Source organism: Meriones unguiculatus, chromosome 6 (assembly GCF_030254825.1).
Source record: "Meriones unguiculatus strain TT.TT164.6M chromosome 6, Bangor_MerUng_6.1, whole genome shotgun sequence".
In the NCBI taxonomy this organism is placed as follows: domain Eukaryota; kingdom Metazoa; phylum Chordata; class Mammalia; order Rodentia; family Muridae; genus Meriones; species Meriones unguiculatus.
Genome location: NC_083354.1, coordinates 12,741,615 through 12,762,260, shown reverse-complemented (window position 1 = coordinate 12,762,260; position 20,646 = coordinate 12,741,615). Strand labels below are relative to the sequence as shown.

Genomic DNA, 20,646 nt, shown 5'->3' with positions numbered 1-20,646 from the left:
AAAGGTTTGTTCATGAAAGTGACTCCACACCCACACCCATACCCCCAGATTTTTAAGAGTAAATGAAAATATTTTTGGCCATGAGATGCATTTTAATATATGAATATTAAGTTTGATATGGGAACAATACTCAAAGCACCAGATTCCTTGGTCCTTAATTTACCCAGAGAGCTCCAAAGAAGCTTTATCTTTTGTACCCCAAAAACTAAGTGAAGCAGGATGAATTAAGATCTGCTGAATACAAAAAAATTCTGAATTTTGTTCTTAAATTAGCCACGATTGAGAGGTTTTGATGTGAAAGCATCTGGATCAAGGTGGGAGTTGCTAATGTACCTAACCAAGAATTCCTCCAATACCTGGGAATTACACATTTAAAGAGAAAACCTACAAATATCAAAGAGAAAATATCAGAAGCTTGACCATACCCCTATGGTCTGCTCACTCATTCTATCGCTTGACCATACCCCTATGGTCTGCTCACTCATTTTATCTTCCTCCCCCAACTCTCCCCAGAGGGATATAATGTGCCAACTTACATAGCAGGCAAATATCCTACTGAGGAGCTGCTTCTCAACCTCCAGGTTCATTTTTTTTTTGTTTTAAAATTTTATACATATTAAATTACAATAGAATTATATAATTTTTCTTTTCCCTTTCCTTCCTCAAGCTGCACTCAGTACCCTTCCTCCTACTTTTCCAGTTCCCCCCACTCTTAAATTGATAGTCTTCTCTGATTATCAGTGTTACATATACATGTATATATAGATATGTATATATATTGCTATTACATGTATGTGTCTATGTTTGCACAGATATACAAATACAATCTGCTGAGTCTTTTTTGTTTGTTGTTTGTGTAAATGTGCTTTCAGAGTTGACACTTTGTATTGGTCAGCTGATTAGGCCCCTCATCCCTAGGAGAAACTAACTTTCCCTTTCTTAGCAGTCATCAGTTGCCTGAAGTTCCTTGTCCAGAGGTGTGATCTCCTGAGATTTCTCCCTTCCCCATTAGCGTGTCTATTACCATTGTTCAGATGATACCGTTTATACAGCCATTTCTATGAGAAACTGTTGCATAATCACACTTTGGCAAGATATTCATAAAGGTGTACTAAGTGCAACAGCCTTCTAATTGGAATGAAGACCCGCTCAAAAGGAAAGAAACCAAGCCTGGTGCTAGAGACCTAGCCAGCTTCCCCTGACTAACGAGGTCATGGATCATAGAAGAAAAGTCAACTACTACGACTTTGGTAGATCTGCTACATTCTAAATCTTATTCTTACACCCAGAGATGAGCGTAGCCATTCTCAAAGAACACTCCTCTGTCTCACTTTTAACGTTTACTTCTTAATAGGGACCCCAGTTGGAGACTGAGTCTTCTCTGGCATGAATTCAGTGGCAGGCTCTCTGATGGTGGAGGTGCAGCCTTGCCAGGCCACAGAGGAAGACAATGCAACCAGTTCTGATGAGACCTGATAGGCCAGAGTCAGATAGAATGGGAGAAGGACCTTCCCTATCAGTGGACTAGGGGAGAGGCAAAGGGGGAGAAGAAGGAAGGAGGGTGGTATTAGGAGGAGATGAGGCAGGGGCCACAGCCAGGATAAGAATTGAATGATAATAATAAAAAATGATTTACTTCTTTTTATTTCTGTGCATGAGTGTTTTTACTCCATGTATGTCTGTGCACAACATTCATGCTTGGTGCCAGTGGAGGACAGAAGAGGGCATCAAATACCCTGGAAGTTGGGTAGAGATAACTGCAAAATGGCATGTGGTATTGAGAATGCAATCTGGGTCCTCTGTAAAATAGCCAGTGCTCTTAACTACTGAGCCATCTCTCCAGCTCCAGGAAAATTCTCTCTACTGTAAATGGAGACCATCACTGAAAACCACAATTGGACACAGTCCAGAGATCAACGGACGATGGGGATTCCTCCACGAGTGGATCCCAGCCTCAGAGGATTCACCTACATCACTGTTCCTGCATCCATAGGTCAGGGAATGTCATGTAGGAAGAGGACAGAAAGATTGTAAGAGGTGCTGGAGAGGTGGCTCAGAGGTAAAGAGCACTGACTCTTCTTCCAAAGGTCCTGAGTTCAATTCTCAGCAACCATATGGTGGCTCACAACCATCTATAATAAGATCAGGTCCCCTCTTCTGGCCTGCAGGCATTAAACTGTATAAATAATAAATTAATCTTAAAAAACAAACAAACAAAATGATCATAAGAGCCAGAATGCCAGGAAGTATGCTGTGAACCTGTCCCTAGAAGTGAGTTTTAAAACAGAGTACGTGTTTTTAGTGTTTTCCCCTTACAGTGCTTTCCAAAATGCCTTAAGGCTTTCTGTATTTTAATTGATGTTGTCCACACAGCAGAATGCCAGTGTTTTCTGTTCTGTAATATCAAAGCTGACCTTACCCAGGGTGACTTGGGAGCGCTCTATTCTAAGCTTTCTTATCACTTTAACTGTTTTGTTTGCTCTTCTGTCATAACCTGCTGCTATAACGTGCTTATTCTTCTAAATCTATATTAAAGGATATGTGAGTGGTTCTGCACTTCTATGAAAAGTGAAAGTCCTCCCAACATTTAGAAAACATTTTATAATGTTGAACAACTCACTTATAATTGCCTATATTTCATATTCTACTCAAAACTTAATCTCCCTCTATCCTACAACATTTTCATATCTTATTTTTTTAAAAAAACTAATTGAATTATTATAGTTGTATATTTGGGGCTATTTCTCTCTGCTTCACATATAAAGTAACTATTCAAATATTATTATAATTTACTGCAAATGACTCATGACTCGGATTTATAAACTAACATGAAATAATAACATTATTAACATAATAATACTAACATGACATATTAAGTATAATATTTTAACACCGCATTTTAAGTTGCCTTATCAAATATAGATAAGCATTTCATCATTTAAACATTAAGTTTTTTTTTAACAACTTCTGACCTCATCTTAAAATATTTCATTCTGAGCAAACATATGAGCACCGGATTATATAACTGTAACTCCACTGGAGATGTAAATATTTCTGTTTTCTCTCCAGACCAGAGAACAGAGCACCCTGGATTTCCTGTGGAATCCTTCTGTTCCTGCTGATGGAGACCTGGGGAAGGTTAAAACTGAAGTTCACTGCCGCAAAATTTTCTTTTCCTCTTTCCTGTCTCCCATCAAACTTTGTACAATTTTCAAGAAATGTTTAATTATAATAATCACAGAACAAAGAGAATTAAAGTTATCATAATGGTGGGATGCTTTGGCATAGCCACACCAAGGGCATGTTTCACTGTCTAGTTGGTACATTTATAGCAGCCTGCTTTTAGAGAATGCTGAAATACTCTCATCAATATTAACTCAGCTGCTCAAATATTCAGATAACTTTGTTGCTGTTTTACAAACACTGGACACTCAAAGACGACTCCCACCCCATCCAACAACAACAACAAAAACAAAAACAAACAAAAAGTGGAGGCCATAAAACAGGCCCAAGGTTCCTTGGAATTCCGAGAGCAGCTAATGGTTGCACCCAGAGGTTGAAAAAGCAGGCAGTTCCGTTTATCTCCCACCTGGAAAAGCAGTTTCTGCCAAGGCCTCCTCCTTTTACACTTTCAGAAACTCTGAGCTCCTGCGCTCTCCAGATGCTGTGTGACCAGGTCTCTGGCTGCCAGCTCTCAGACCAGTAAAAGTCTGTTTTTGCAGGCTTCTCTGGAACTGTGTCTTCGTTTTCTCACTGCCTGCTCAGTTCTTACGCATTCTTGCGGTCACTACAATCTTTGCTGCAATCCCGAACCTCCCTTGCAGTATACAAGTTTTTTAAAATATTTTGAGTTGTCCATGACACAGCAGGATTGGAAAATTCTATGCGAAGTAGATTGTAAATGTACAAATAAAATTGGTTATCACAAACATTTTTTTTCTATTTAACCACGAATAAATTAACATATATTCAAAGTGATACATTATCTGTAAAATTTTAGTCATGTTGTGAGAAGTAGGCATATAATTGTTGAATCCATAGAGAAATAAAGTAACTTGAAATTTTACTGACAGCTCCCCTCAGTGTCACCATATAAGGGCCCATTAATAAAAGTGGTTTGTAAAGAGGTTCACTGACAGAGTCGAGTATGAAAATTAAGTGAAGAGTTTAACATAAGAATAAGTTAGCTTTTAGGACTGTATGAGACAATATTAAAATTCATTGCTACCTTGGCAAAAATAAATCATTTGGATGAACTTTTAACACCGGGTTTTTACCTGGAACAATGCAGGCGTCCTCCACTGATCTCCACGACTGCTCACAGTCCTTTGAATCTGTCAAGCATTGCTGCATTAAATATGCGCACTCGTTTGTTGGGGAAGAAGATTCATTTTCCGAGCTCAGCCTCACAGCTTGACCCACAGCAACAGCAACAGCAAGAAAACAACAGAAAGTTTGCAGTGTTACAGTTTGGAAGCCATTTTCTTCAAATCTAAGATATTGAAAATGAAAGGCAGAATTATGGACAATAAAATGCGGCAGAGCTAGTGTGAGGCTGAGCCGAATCTTCTTCCCCTCCCCTGGTAGATCTGTATTTCTCTGTTACAAATAGTTTTCATTAATTATTTTAATTACCACACGATGTCACTGGTTTCATTATGACATTTTCATACGTAAGTATCCTTATGTTTTATTCTTAGTTGACTCTGTTAAGGATACTCAAATCCTCTTCCATCCTCCACATGGTTCCTCTGCTTGATAAAATGGTCAACACCCTTAGTCATCAAGGAGGTGCAAATACATAATTCATAATTGGCATTGCATCTCTCATCAGTCAGAATGGCTTGTCAGGAAAGCAAACAATCAAAGCTGATGAGAACGTGGTGCAGGACCCGTGTTCCCTGCTGGTGGGTGTGTAAACTGGTGTAGCTACTACGGAAGTCAGCACGGAAGATTCTCAAAGGACTGACAATACACCGAGCTCTATCTTGGGTCCATATCCAAAGAACGGACATACGGTCCATATCCACAAACCATGGATATACTTACAGATCCACCGTTTAAGATTCTTTTCTGTCTGTTTGTTTCACTCTGAAAGTGAATTTATTTTTATGGGAAACATGATCCATTCTATAGAGTATGGTCTGTGTCATATGTGATTAGAGTTTTAAATTTTTATTTATTTTTTATTAATTACAGTTTATTCACTTTGTATCCCAGCTCTAGTCCCCTCCCTCTTCCTCTCCAAATCCCACCCTCCCTGTCTCTTCTCCTCCCATGCCCCTCCCCAAGTCCACTGATAGGGGAGGTCCTCCTCCCCTTTCCTCTGACCCTAGTCTACCAGGTCTCATCAGAATTGGCTGCGTTGTCTTCCTCTTTAAGATTCTTTAAACAGGTTCTGGCTGTTACGAATAAAGCTTCTAGGAACATTGTTGAGCAAATGTCCTTGTTGTGCACTAGAGCATATTTTGGATATATGCCTAGGAGTGGTATAGCTGGATCTTGAGGAGGCACTATTCCTAATTGAGAAAGTGCCAGATTGATTTCCAAAGTGGTTGTACAAGTTTACATTTCCACAAGCAATGGAGGAGGTTTCCCATTTCTCCACATCCTCTCCAGCATGTGTTGTCACTTGAGATATTCATCTTAGCCATTCTGATGGGTGTAAGTGAAATCTCAGTGTTGTTTTGATTTGCATCTCCCTGATGACTAAGGACATTGAGCATTTCTTTAAGTGTTTCTCTGTCATTCTATATTCCTCTTCAGAGAATTCTTTGTTTAGCTCTGTACCTCATTTTTAAATTGGATTACCTGATTTGTTTCTTTTTAACTTCTTGAGTTCTTTATATATTCTGGATATTAGCCCTCTGTCAGTTATAGGGTTGGCGAAGATCCTTTTCCATTCTACCCAGATGTCCCTCAATGGAAGGATGGATACAGAAAGTGTGGTACATTTACACAATGGAATACTACTCAGCAATAAAAAAACAAGGAAATCATGAAATTTGCAGTCAAATGGTGGGAACTAGAAAAGATCATCCTGAGTGAGGTAACCCAGAAAGACACACGCGGTATATACTTACTTATAAGTGGATACTAGACATATAATATAGGATAAACCTACAAAAATCTGTACACCTAAAGAAGCTGAGCTAGAAGGAGGACCCTGGATAAGATGATCAATCCTCACTCAGAAAGGCAAATGGGACAGGCATTAGAAGAAGGAGAAAACAGGAAACAGGACAGGAGCCTACCATGGAGGGCCTTTGAAAGACGCTACCCAGCATTGTATCAAAGCAGATATTGAGATTCATAAACAAACTTTGGGCAGAGTACAGGGAATCTTAGGAGAGATGGGGGAGATAATAAAACCTGTAGAGGACAGGAGCTCCACAAGGATAGCAACAGAACTAAAATATCTGGGCACAGGGGTCTTTTCTGAGACTGATACTCCAACCAAGGACCATGCATGGAGATAACCTAGAACCCCTGCTTGAACATAGCTAAGGCAGCTCAGTCTCCAAGTGGATGTCCTAGTAAGGGGAACAGGGACTGTCTCTGACATGAACTCATAGCTCTTTGACCACCTCCCCCTGATGGGGGAGCAGCCTTGCCAGGCCATAGAGGAGGACAAAGCAGCCATTTCTGATGAGACCTGATAAGCTAGGGCCAGATGGAAGGGGAAGAGGACCTCCCCTATTCATGGACTTGGAGAGGGGCATAGTAGGAAATGAGGGAAAGAGGGTGGGATTGTGATGGGAGGAGGGAGGGGACTACAGCTAGTATACAAAGTGACTAAACTGTAATTAATATAAAATAAATACAAATTTATTAAAATAAATAAAAAGATTCTTAAACAATGCCAGGTGGAGGTGGTAACATGCCTTTAACCCCAGCACTCAAGAAGTGGATGCAGGTGGATTTCTAAGGCAGTCTGGTTTACTGAGTGAGTTCCAAGACAGCCAGGGCTACACAGAGAAACCCTGTCTTGAAAGACTAAAAAACAATAAACCAAACAAAAAAAAATTTTTTTAAAGAGATTCTTGTTGTTGTTTTGTTTTGTTTTCATCAGTTCCCTAGCTCTACAATCTGGTCCATAGTGTTCACTTGTAAGTTCTGAAGCACAAAACACTACCTAACAGTAATACATCTGGGCAAAACACTCAGAACATGACTATGATCCAACAATACTGGTCTGACCTGCTCCTCCTCTGTTGTTGACGTGTGGCCAATGGAACATTATTCTCCAACCCCAAGATCTAGAACCCATTTGTGTATACTTTCTCCATCAATGTTTGCAGAAAACACTTGTCAAGTGCTTTTTAGAGATAGAGATGGAAGTGGGACCTACCCATAACTCCAGCACTTAGGAAATTGAAACAGAAGGGCCATGAGGTGGAAGCTAGCTTGGGCTACATAACAAATCTTTGTGTCAAAGAAACAAACCATGAGGTGAAGGCCAACCTGGGCCACCTAACAAGACTCTGTCTCAAAAAAACCAACTAAGCAAGTGATAATTGAATCAATTGTTCTTTAAGCAGCAGATCTCTCACTGTCTTCCAGCAACTGGGCCTCCAGCTGACCTTCAAGTCTTGATGGACAGCTGGGCTTTCTCCAGAAAGCCACAGGAATAGCCAGGCTTCCTGCTCTTTCCCGGGACACAAATGTGTGCTCCTGCTCTACTATGTTGGCTGTGTTTCCTGAGGACAAAGCATTATCATTTTCCTTCTGATACTCACTGTTAGTCAAAAAATAGAATCCCTAATTTGGTCCCTGGAGCCCTGGTACTGTTGTCCTCAGAGGCCAGCCCCACCCTCATGGATAAGAGAACAAATCCTGACAGCCGCCAGGAGGCTGCCAGATGGGCTGTGAAAGACTCTGGTGAACACGGTCAACAAGGTCAAGTATTCGCCTGCTCTGCTGCTCACCTTCCATTTACTCCTTGACTTATAAAATTTTTATTACTATTGTCCCATCAAAACTACTTCTAACAACGGGTTTTATTTTAATTCATGTGTATGTGCACTTATGCACATACATGTGAGTGACCATGGAGACCAGAAGAGGGAGTTAGGTCCTCTGGAGCTGGTATTGGTGAGATTGCAAGCTGTCCAAAAGGGCCCTGGGAGCAAGAGCAGCAAGCACTCTTAACAGAGCCCTCTGTCTCTCCAGCCCCTAAACTGCTTTTAAAAAAATGTCTTTAATCAGTTCATGTCAGAGAAAGTCCCTGTTCCTATTGCTATGGAACCCACTTGGACCCTGAACTGCCATGGACTACATCTGTGCAGGGGTCTTAGGTTATCTCCATGCATGGTCCTTGGATGGAGTATCAGTCTCAGGAAAGCAAAAATCTGTGCTCAGATTTTTGGTTCTGTTGCTCTCCTTGTGGAGTTCCTGTCCTCTCCAGATCTTACTGTTTCCTACTTCTTTCATAAGATTTCATGCACTCTGCCCAACAGTTGGCCATGAGTCTCAGTATCTGCTTTAATAGTATGCAGGGCAGAGCCTTTCAGAGGCCCTCTGTGGGAGATTCCTAACTTGTTTCCTGTTTTCTTCTTCTGATGTCCATCCTCTTTGCCTTTCTGGAACAGGGACTTTCTCTGACATGAACTGATTGGCCTGCTCTTCAATTACCTCTCCCTGAGGAGGAAGCAGCATTACCAGGCCACAGAAGAAGACAATGCAGCCACTCCTGATGAGACCTAATTGACTAGGATCAGAAGGAAGGAAAAGAAGGCCTCCCTTATCAGTGGACTTGGGGAGGGGCATGCATGCAGAGGGGGGAGGAAGGGAGGAGTTGGGATGGGAGGAGGGAGGGAACCATAGGGGGGATACAAAGTGAATAAAGTGTAATTAATAAAGAAAAAAATGTCTTTAATCACTTTCTTGCAAAACTCTTGTAACTGTCTCATCTGCCAGTCTCTGGTCCTTTGATGATTTCTTTGATTTGTGTTCAATATTCTTTTCTAGGTCTCTTGATTAAACCACCTTGTACAGCACCTAGAGCCGGTCTCCCCTGCCATCCTCTTCGAGCACTGTTTAACTATACTTTCTGTTTTAGTTCTGTCCTCGGTCCCCTCTCCCTTTTATTTTTCACTCTTCATGGAGAATACCATTTCTCTCATGGCTAGATATAAAATATCTAGACCAGGAATTCTCTAATGTGTAATTTAATCCTAATACTTTCAATACCAAGCCTAGATAAAAAGCTAGTTCAGCTGTCTGCCTGCTCTAGATCAGATTCCAGATTAGATTTACTTCACCTGGTTCTTCCTATCAATACTCTGTGACGAATCCCTGCAACAACATCCGTCACGCTACTATGGGCATTCAAGCGATAGAGCTTTTAGTGCATATCTACCTGCACTGTCCCATGTCTACCCTTGCGAAGCTTGTGCCTCTGCACTTTGAGCGACTGAATTCCTTCCCTGGCCAAATGTCTGCCTCCCTGGATTCCTTTGACTCAGAGCAGTTATTACGTCTCCTTATGTATATAATGCTGCCCCCCCTTTTTCGCTTAGTTTCTCTGGGTGGCTCCTTGTAAGATGACTTTCATATTCCACCACATGCAACCCAGAAGTTTTAGATCTTTCTGCAGTGCTCCAAGCTACCTTGCCCTTTTGAAGTGCACACTCTCTGGCCCATAGTAAACACATAATTCATGACCTTTAGGATAATGGTCTCCTGTTAAGACTTATCATGATCAGCATCTCTGTTAAGGACAACTCTGAATTTCATACTTTCTTTCTTTTTCTACAATCAAAACAAGGAAATATCTGTCTTTTGGCTCCCTGGCAGCTTAGAAATCCCAGAGGTTCAGCATTGCTTGTACTGCAGTGAGTATAAATGGGCTTGTCTACACCATTACGCTTTCTGGGACCATTCAGGATTGTATTCTCAACACGCAGATGCAATTTACGCGTAGCCAATTAATGTATGTTTCTTTACATCAGACATGGCTCCTAACAGAAAAGATCTATATAAATAACTAATATGTCATCCATATATTTACAAGTTATTTTCAAGGAAGTTTCTTTTTTAACTTTTATTAATTACACTTTATTCGCATTGTATCCCCCCATAACCCCCCTCCTCCCCTTCTAATCTCACCTTCCCTCCCCCTTCTTCACGTATGCCCCTCCCCAAGTCCACTGATAGGGGAGGTCCTCCTCTCCTTCCTTCTGATCCTAGTCTATCAGATCTCATCAGGAGTGGCTGCATTGTCTTCTTCTGTGGCCTGGTAAGGCTGATCCCCCCTCAGGGGGAGGTGATCAAGGAGCAGGCCAGTTTATGTCAGAAGCAGTCCCTGTTCCCAGTAGTATGGAACCCACTTGGACACTAAACTGCCATGAGGTACATCTGTGCAGGGGTTCTGGGTTTGTTTTTTTTTAAGCAATCAAGAAAATAGCAATCCTACTTTAGTGCATTTTACAGTTTTATCAATTTCTATTTTAAAACTTGCAAAACAGACACTTGCTTATCCAAGTAATGGAAAAATATGAAAATCACAATTGAGTCAGGGATCTGAATTACAAGCTTTGTTTGTTTAAGCCAAGTCATTTAACTATATTGAAAGAGGGCATTAATAGTGAATCGCCTGTGACAATGTAGAGTTATAAGGCATTAAGAAAATTATTTTTTGGGGTTACCTCTTTCCAAATCCCATTTTCTAAGAAGAATCCAAGAAAATTGATTGGGCTGTATGTACTACTTCCTGAGGCTAGGCCCATATGTTTATCTCAGACATCGTTTTCTGTTTTTTTCTTTAAAAGTATTTTTTTTAATAAAAGAAATCTATCAAGAAGATATAATCGTGAATATATATATATATATACACTGAACATTAGTGGTGACACTGATTTCATAGAACAAAACGACTGTACATAAAGACACAGTTAGGTCCAGATACAACAGAATGAGTTACTGTTTTATATATTAATGACAGTTCATTCACTCTGTATCCCAGCTGTAGCCCTCTCCCTCATTCCCTCCCAATCCCATCCTCCCATGCCCCTCCCCAAGTCCACTGATAAAGGCAGTCCTCCTCCCCTTCCATCTGACCCTAACCTATCAGGTCTCATCAACCCTGATGAGACCTGATAGGTTAGGGTCTTCCTCTGTGGCCTGGTAAGGCTGCTCCTCCCTCAGGTGGAAGTGATCAAAGAGCCAGCCACTGAGTTCATGTCAGAGACAATCCCTGTTCCCATTACTAGGGAACCCACTTGGATCCTGAGCTACCATGGGCTATATCTCTGCAGGGTTCTAAGTTATCTCCATTGCTGGTGGGAATGTAAACTTGTACAACCACTTTGGAAATCAATCTGGCACTTTCTCAGACAATTAGGAATAATGCTTCCTCAAGATTTAGCTATACCATTGCTAGGCATATATCCAAAATATGCTCAAGTACACATCAAGGACATTTGCTCAACCATGTTTGTAGCAGCTTTATTTGTAATAGCCAGAATCTGGAAACAATCCAGATGTCCCTCAACAGAGGAATGGTTCAGAAACTGTGGTACATTTATACAGTGGAACACCACTCAGCAATTAAAAATAAGGAAGTCATGAAATATGCAGGCAAATGGTGGGATCTAGAAAAGATCATCCTCAGTGATGTATCCTAGAAGCAGAAAGACACACATGGCATATAATTACTGATAAGTGGATATTAGACATATAATATAGGATAAATATACTAAAATCTTTAGAAGTTCTTTTAAAAAATTATTTTATTTTATCTTTTTGAGTATTTTGCCTGTGTCTATGTATGTGCATCATGTACAAGCCTGATGCCTGTAGAGGCCAGAAGGAGAAATTAGATCTGGAAATGGAAGGACAGATGGTTGTGAGCTACCATATTAGTGCCGAGACTAGATACTGGATCCTCTCAAGAGCAGTAAGTGCTTTAAACCACTGAACTATCTCCCCAGATAACTCAGTCATTATTTTCTTGCTGAAGACTCGATTGGGAAATGACATATCCAGTTTCTGTTTTTCTCAATTGCTTGTAGACAAGCTCATCTACTCCCTAATCTCCTGTACTCCGAGCTGGCAAGCACATTTTAAGAGGCTATTTTTCAACAAAGGTCCAAGGTGACTTATACTAATTCAGAGCTCCAAACACTCTGAATTACAGATTCATGGTTAATGCTTGCTTTATTAGGAAATGCCTATTATTACTTTATCTTTTGATGATTTGTTTCTTTTGAATACAGTGTCTTCATGTATAGCTTAACTGAGTATTAAACATACCATGTACCCTAAATTGTCTTTAAACTCGTGGTTCCCCTATTGGGATTCCCCCGTGCTGATATTACAGTCCTGTGCCATCTTGTGAATGTCAGCCTTGGGGAATCCGAGACAGGGGCATCATGGCACCCTCCCCAGCTCCACCGTGTGTTGATCCTGTGTGATCTCTTTGCCACATTGCTTCACCTCCTTTCTCCCGCTCAACTTCTTGTTGAATATTCGGCTTGAATTTGACACCATTTTCTGTACTTAAATGATGTAATTAATGGATTAAAGAAATCATCTCACTGGTTTGGCCCACAAGAATCCAAACCACAGCTTTCTCTTTCCATACTCCGTCTTACTTGTTCCTGGCTATGATTCATGGCTTAATATTTGAAATGGGATTTGTCAAATAAATGCTACTGATGTTAAGTGAAGAATAAATTTTATGTTAAAAGTCGTGAGACAAGGAATGTTGTAAAGGATATCATCCTTTTAAAGATATATAAAGTTCATTAACAAATTCACTCTCTCCTCCATATTTTGGAGCAACAGGAATTTGTTCAGCTATAACCTGTAATTACATAATACTGAGCAAGAGCTGTGTATAAGGAAATTCACAGTTCTAACAATGTTAGGAATAATTTCCTTTTCCCCCCACAACCTGGTTTTTGTGTTAATTTAGAAGTAAAAGATGAAAGCAAGTGGCCATAACCTTTTCACCCAAAGCCTTGAGGAGAAAGTGATACAGTTTGTGTGATCTGATATATTGCTACAAAAATTGAAAACTCTTAGATTTATCTTTATATCAAAACTGTAAATACTAGAAACTAATAAAGAAATAAAGAAACATTAGAGGAATGAGGAGAAACAAAACCTCTCAACACAAGAATTTCCATGGAGACATGGAAAATGTGCAAAAGATCCTTTATTTCCTGGCTAATTTTCTTAGATTTGATTTATTTTGCTTTTCCTTTTTTAAAATTATAATTTGGAATAACCTACGTTATTTCTTGGCTCTTATTTAGCCCCATTCATCAACAACTATAGCTAACAGTAAAGAAAATATTCTGGTTTTGTTTATTAATATCCAGTATGATCACAGTTATCCCTCATCCTGAAATCAATACATAGACTCTAACGTAACATGAAAAAATATTAACCTTCATCAATCACATATCTACCTAGCAGATTTTTGTAAGCTTCCTGTTAAGTGAAAGTTATTTGGACCAACCTCTTATAACAACCCAACAAAGAAAAGTTAAGCCTACATTTTACCTACTCAAGAGGAAGATCATTTAATGGAGAACTCAGCATCTTTGCTCTACTCAGCTGATCCTGATTATTAAGGCTGAAAATTAGAGTCAGTTTGCATTGTTCTATTTTTAAAAATCTACTTTCAACGCTATACAGATAGTTAAAACTTTGTCATCCTTTAACTTATAAAAATATACTAGACAGCTATTAAAGGTTCTTGCACATATGGGAACTCCTTAGATCTTAATAAATAGCTTAAAGTCATTTAGATTGCTTTGCAGTAACAGGAGTAATGAAATGTACATGTTTTGTATTTTTTATAGAGTAAAAATGAACGACAGCAGGTAAACATACATTTCTCAAAAGCAGTAAGTAATATCAAATTACGAGTTAGTAACACAATTGGCATTTTCTATTGCATGCCCCTGTAAGCTTAGGCTAGATGGTACAGCATTCAGTTTACAAAGAGTTAATATGGCAACAAACTCAGAACTAGCGGCACAGTTTACTTACCCAGAAAAATGAACACTATCATGTTAGACCACTTGAGGGGTTCACCTGTAAGAAAGGCAGATGTACCAACAATAGCCAACTTCCTAACTGTAAATTCTGGAATAAGGTTTCTGTTTCTGCTCTTGCTTCCTAAGGGCACTGCCAATGAGAGTCAGCCTCTGACGTTACTGGTTCCTCACCAATTTGTTTTGAGCTGTGAACTTTCCTAATTATATTCAAATTCAATTGTTCTTCTCAGTCTTAGAACCCAGGATATTAGGCTTTCAGGAAAGCCTGCAAACCAAATAACAGGGAAATGATGCATTGTTGGCACGTGGAATAGAATACTAAACTGTGCCCTCTGAATGTGACAGTCTTCCAAGACATTTGACCTTGTTTAGCCCCCTGTTTGTGAATATATCTCATTAAGTCAATTTTGTATATTTTAAGGACACCGAAAATGAGCAAAGATATAAGCATCCCGGAAAAATTGCTTTAAAACCACGTTACATTCAAGTGAGAAAATGGTATGTGTCATTTCTGCAAATGCTTCAAACCCAAAGATGACTAAAAACTCTGCCACGTCTGTAACATGACCCCATTTCTTCAAAACTCAGTGTGAAAAATGACTCCTTTCAGCGATGCATAAATTCTTCACAGGAAGTTAACTATCCACCATATATCTTCATCACGCTGGCTTCTATGCTGTAATTCCCCCACTTAGGTCTAAAACTTGCTTGTAAAACAAATTCTGATCCCTTTTTATGATCCATGTTTAGTAAATATAAAGCATTACCTTTGGCAAGAAATTAAAAAGACATAGGCAAACGAAAGAGAAGCATCTGTGTTCCCCCAGTCACATAATTTATTGTCATAATTACATTGTGTTACTGTTCATTTTTACATAAGAAGAGAAATTAGATTTCACTTTCAAAATGGATACTGTTTGCCAAAGCCCAATGGACTGAAATTATAACATTGCTTTTCTCTGTAGATTTAAGTAAATGCCTTAATATCAAATGTTGCTTCTCTGAAAATGGATTGATTGTATCATGGTTGTAAATCATATTATGCTTGTATGTAGGTTTAGTATTACAGAAGTCTGCTAATGGCAACATTATGCCCAGTGATTTATATAACTGGAGAAATATAGAACCATAAAAATTAATCTCCTGTCTTTTTGAGGGCATGAGTTAAATCAGAGAGGACAAATCCTGATGATATACAAACTATAGCAGTGACTTTTGGAAGTAGCTTCCAGAATCAGGATATGTAACTCACTGCAGTGTCTTTGGAGAAGCAATGGCAAAGTTTTTCTAAGTTCCTAGGAGGAATAGGCCCAAACTCTACCTCTCAATGGACAAGTACCAACACAACAGTGCAAACAGTGTACAGAACGGGCTATATCTTGGTGAGGCAATAATTGGAAGATAAAACCAGGCAGGCCTTTTAAGCACTAACAGATTTTCTCATCGACTCCTGTTGCTTCCTTCTGTTATGTGATTATACTTCAGCATAAATTCTAATATAAATCTCATCAATTTCCCGCTGGTTTAATTACCTTCCCTCCTAGCTGGACCCTACGTTGGGCAATTGTTCACATTTTACCTTCTGGTGCCCATTCCTTGTGGTCCTCAACTACATTAAACATATGAACCTCTAAGTGCAATTGTCTTTGCTTCGCAGATAAGTAATAACGCAGGAGAAAAACAGTTTTATTCAGTTTATGGGCTGTATTGGTCAGGGTTCTTTAGAGTAACAGATACGTATCTTGCATCTCCATCATCTCTGTATCATCTATCTAACTATCACATATACACACATCTCTATTATATGTATGACATGTATATTAGAATGGTTTCAGGCTATGGTGCGGCTCATCCAACAATGACTGCAATGGAATGTCTAAGAATCCAGTGGTTGTTTAAGGCCATGAGGCTGTATAGCTAGGCTCGTCTTCAGTGTATACCAGAATCCCATAGCAGTACACTCCCATGCTGGTGAAGAAAGGGACCTGATGGTGAGAGCAAAAGGAAGCAGGCAAAGAGCAATAGATTTCTTTTTCCATTTCCGTACATAGACTTAGAGTAGAAGGCACAGACCGGTTTAAAGGCGAGTCTTTCCACCCCAAAAGATCTAAACTAAAGGTTTGTCTTCCTACACCAAAGATTAGGAATAGGTGTGGATCTTCCCGCTTCAAATTAAGCAAAATCCTTCTCAGTTGTGCCTCTCCATTTTAGTTAATTCCAAATGTAGTCAAGTTGACAAGAAAAAAAAATACCGATCACATTGGCTTTTTATTTTGTAATCACATTATTTTAATTTCTGTCTCTATCAGAGCTTTTTGACACCAATAGTACTTTTTCAACTCTACTCTCAAATATGGCACCTGGGAGCATTCACATGCAATTGAAATCTGCCTTTGTGCAACTATCCCTAACTGGCAAACATTTCACCTACACATTGGTGCCAATGTATCCAATCAGACTCCATGTTAGTAATCTACAATTTTCAAGATGATAAATTTATAGAACTAGTGGCATTAATCTTTTTTCCCTAAAATTTAAATGTACAAAGCATGAGAAGTTTTCTATAGGAGCTCTGGGTAGTACTATGATCAATGTTGGACATTCAAATTTGAGAAGTTATATTTAAGTGATGAAATCCATTGCCCATACAAATAGGAATTCCTTTACTCCCACGGCATAATTTACAATCTCCTTACCCTCCTCTGCAGATTAAGTAGGTCCACAATGGCCATAATGACCAGGTAGCGAAGAAGATTCATTGACCATCACAGAAATATCCATGTCTCCCTAACTTATATTAATTGGAGAATTAGGAATATAAGCCCAATAGGTATGATATGTCTCCATTGCTTGTTAAGTCACCACAGACAGCATGGAAAGAAACATATTCTCAGACAACTCTGCAAAATACTAATCAAAAGTAGAAAAATATATTCAAATTTAAGTGAGCATATCTCTCTATGCTACCTGATAGGAAAGATGCACTCAGGTCCAGGGTGTCTGAAAAGAACTTGTCAAATGACCTTTCGTTTCAAAAACTCAAACAAAACAACAAAAAGCACATTATTAGCCTTTGAGCTAATATTTATACTAATATCATTTGTGTATACCATGAACTACAGTGGTCCTAAACATTCGGTTTATGTCGCATCATTTTCTTTTCCAAAGTGCATTATGATGTGGAAACTATTATTTTATTCCTAGAGAGAGGACTGAATGAGTTAAGTGGCTGCTGTGCAAGCATGAGGATCTGTGTTTGGATTTCCAACATCCAAGTGAAATCAGGAAATGTGGAACCTGTTCATAACCCCGGGACTTGGAGGTTGGGGAGTAGTAGAAATGGCAGACGCCTAGACCTAGCTGGCCAAATAATGTGTCTGAATTGATGAATGCCACACTAAATAATAGTTTATAGACTTGAGATGGATCTCTGACCTCCTAAACACACACACACACACACACACACACACACACACACATGCACACTCACCGCACCATGTCAGGTACAACTTCACAATATTTATACTTGTGTAAACACACATATATATATACTGTACACACATACATACTCAAACAGGTCATGTACAACTGCACACACATGTATAACCATACAAACATACATACATACACTGCACACACATTCTCACACACACACACAAAGAAAGTATCAGTTTTCTAATATTATCAATGGTCAACAGATAGATAATATAAATAACTTTCCAAGGTCACAGATGGGGTTAGCTCTTTAGTTGATGATCATAATCACTGTAGAACATTGCTTCTATCTATGAACCAACATTAGTCACTTGGCATTAAAATGGCTGATCGTATCTCTGTCTGCGTTTACTAAGGTTCTCTGAGTATCCAAACAAATTACTAATTTTTGTAAATATTTCAACATCTTGAGGACAAAGTGTGTTCTACACAAATGGGCTATATATAAATATTGATAGATTTTAACAGACTATTTCAGTTTCATATTTAACATTTGAATTTTATCCAGTTCTTTTGTAGTTATAGTGTCTTTATTTTGTTCATGTATTCTCGAATGTATAGAATTTTATGACCTGAGGTTGTGCATTTAATCCTGGCATCGTTCTCTTTTCATCGTATTTTCACCTTAAGTTTACTTTGCCTAACACTAACTATACTTTTATTTGTACATTCCCATAGCATCTTTGCTCACAATTTTACTTTGCAAATATTCTTACTAATTTAAGTATACTTGTTATAAACAAAAAATTTGTATCTCCTATTTTAGTGTAATTAGTCAACTGTTTAGTTTTATTATAATAGTATACATTTGTTTTTGGATTTTGTTGACATTTTCTAATTCAGTGTTTTTCTTTGAATTATTATTTTTTTAAGTATTTATTTTTATTTGTTTGATTATGAGCCTCCATGTAGTTATGTGCATGAGAACGCACTTCTAAAGGGAGATCAGTGGCATCAGATCCCAGGGAGCTGGGACACCTAGGCATGAGTTGACATGTAGGTGCTGGGAACAGAATTTGGGTCCTCTTAAAAAACTTTTTTTTATTATGTTTATATTTTTCTTTATTAATTACACTTTATTCACTTTGTATCCCCCTGTGGTTCTCTCCCTCCTCCCTTCCCAAGCCCTCCCTTCCGCTACCCTCTGCATGCATGCCCCTCCCCAAGTCCACTGATAGGGGAGGACTTCTTTTTCTTCCTTCTGATCCTAGTCAAGTAGGTCTCATCAGGAGTGGCTGCATTGTCTTCTTCTGTGGCCTGGTAATGCTGCTTCCCCCTCAGGGGGAGGTACTTAAAGAGCAGACCAATCAGTTCATGTCAGAGACAGTCCCTGTTCCTATTACAATGGAACCCACTTGGATACTAAACTGCCATGGGCTACATCTGTGCAGGGGTCTTAGGTTATCTCCATGCATGGTCCTTGGTTGGAATATCAGTCTCAGGAAAAATCTGAGCAATCCCTGTGCTCAGATTTTTTTTAATTTTTTTTTTAATTTTTCATCAATTACACTTTATTCATTCTGCATCCCCCCCATAAGCCCCTCCCTCCTCCCTTCCCAATCCCACCCTTCCTCCTTCCTCTGCATGCATGCCACTCCCCAAGTCCACTGATAGGGGAGGTTCTCCTCTCCTTTCTGATCTTAGTCTATCAGTTCACATCAAAAGTGGTTGCATTGTCCTCTACTATGGCCTGGTAAGGCTGCTCCCCCCCAGGTGGAGGTGATCAAAGAGCAGGCCAGTCAGATTATGTCAGAGGCAGTTCCTCTTCACATTACTATGTAACCCAATTGGACTCTGAACTGCCCTGGGCTACATCTGTGCAGGGGTTCTGGGTTATCTCTATGAATAGTCCTTGGTTGGAGTATGAGTCTCTGGGAAGTTCCCTGTGTTCAAATTTTCTTGTTCTGTTGCTCTCCTTGTGGAGACCCTGTCCTCTCCAGCTCTTACTATTTCCCAGTTCTTAAAAAACTCTTAACAGCTGACCCATTTCTCCATCCCCTTGAATTACTTCAATCCCTCCAATTTTCCATTTTTCTGACAACTTTCCTGAACTACCACCTCTTCCTTTCAAGGATCTCAGTACCCATTTTAAACACTTGTAGACATTGTTTTACTACAGAAGTGTGGGTTTACCAATGGATAGCCAATGCAGTTTTCTCCCCAAATCTTTCTTGAAGTATCTGTTAGGCACCTTGAACTGGGGTCTCTTTGAAGCAGGCTGTCACTGTCTCCACGGAGGATCACCCAGTCCTCCCCACGCCTTTTACTATAATTTGTGCACAACAGTTGTAGTTTCAGTGGCTCTCGGGATAGTCTCCATCCTGAGAACTTTCAGGTTGTAGCTGGAATCCTACCCCTGTATCCTCTGCAGGCTGTGACGTGATGCCTCCTCCTGTCTAGGGTGGAATTCTAGGTTCTCTCCTCTCTAGGGGGTGGAATCCTAGGCCACACCCTGAAGACGATGAAGGTACACCCTCTCCTCTGGACACTCTGTACTGCAAGAAGGTGAAACATGAGTAAACTTCAGAATCCTTAAGCCACTCACTCAACTTCGTGTTCTGCATTTAAAGCGAATCCTAATCAGTAAACACTGAAGTTCAGTTAGAAACTGTGAATGCTGGTATCAAGATTTGCTCTTTTATTTATCGTCTTCCTTTTCTATTGTTCTTAGATCTTGCTTTAGCAGTTTTTTGTTTGTTTGTTTGTTTTTAATATCTTCCTGGGAAGTTTTCTTTTAGACTGATTGACTAACTCAAATCATCAACCTTTGAGAAATTCTGTATGTACTGATAGCCACAGACCCACGTAGACACAAAATCTAACCGGATTTAAGGACTGTAGGGTACAGTGTGTGGTATGATGAAATATGTCAGCAGAAAGAAAGGTGGACGGCTGCGCAACTGAGGTGCGAGGCGTCCTGCTAAAGAGCTTCAGGACTTGACCCGGGGACAGGTTTTGACTCCAGGGTGAGAATTTATGGAAGGGAGAAATACGCTTGTATTCCCCTTCTTGATAGTAATATAACCATAAAGCCACACACTCCTAAGAGAGAGAAAAGGAAGAGGGGTGAGAAGTAGGGTGGAGGAGAGAGGAGAGAGAGAGAGACAGAGAGAGGCTAAGAAAGCCTCTTCTCCCGTAC

General features: G+C 39.6%; 1 protein-coding gene across 1 annotated transcript in view; it reads right to left on the bottom strand.

The window, feature by feature from the left end:
• The window catches only part of Gfral (GDNF family receptor alpha like), a 47,085-nt gene extending 32,992 nt beyond the window's left edge, over window positions 1-14,093 (bottom strand). Inside the window, exons 1-2 of the mRNA XM_060386170.1 lie at window positions 14,005-14,093; window positions 4,278-4,412 (exon numbers count right to left, since the gene is read on the bottom strand). Coding sequence (XP_060242153.1) covers window positions 4,278-4,412; window positions 14,005-14,026 — 157 coding nt within the window. The 5' untranslated portion in view covers window positions 14,027-14,093. The remainder of the gene's footprint in view (window positions 1-4,277; window positions 4,413-14,004) is intronic.
• Window positions 14,094-20,646: the final 6,553 nt, after the last annotated feature.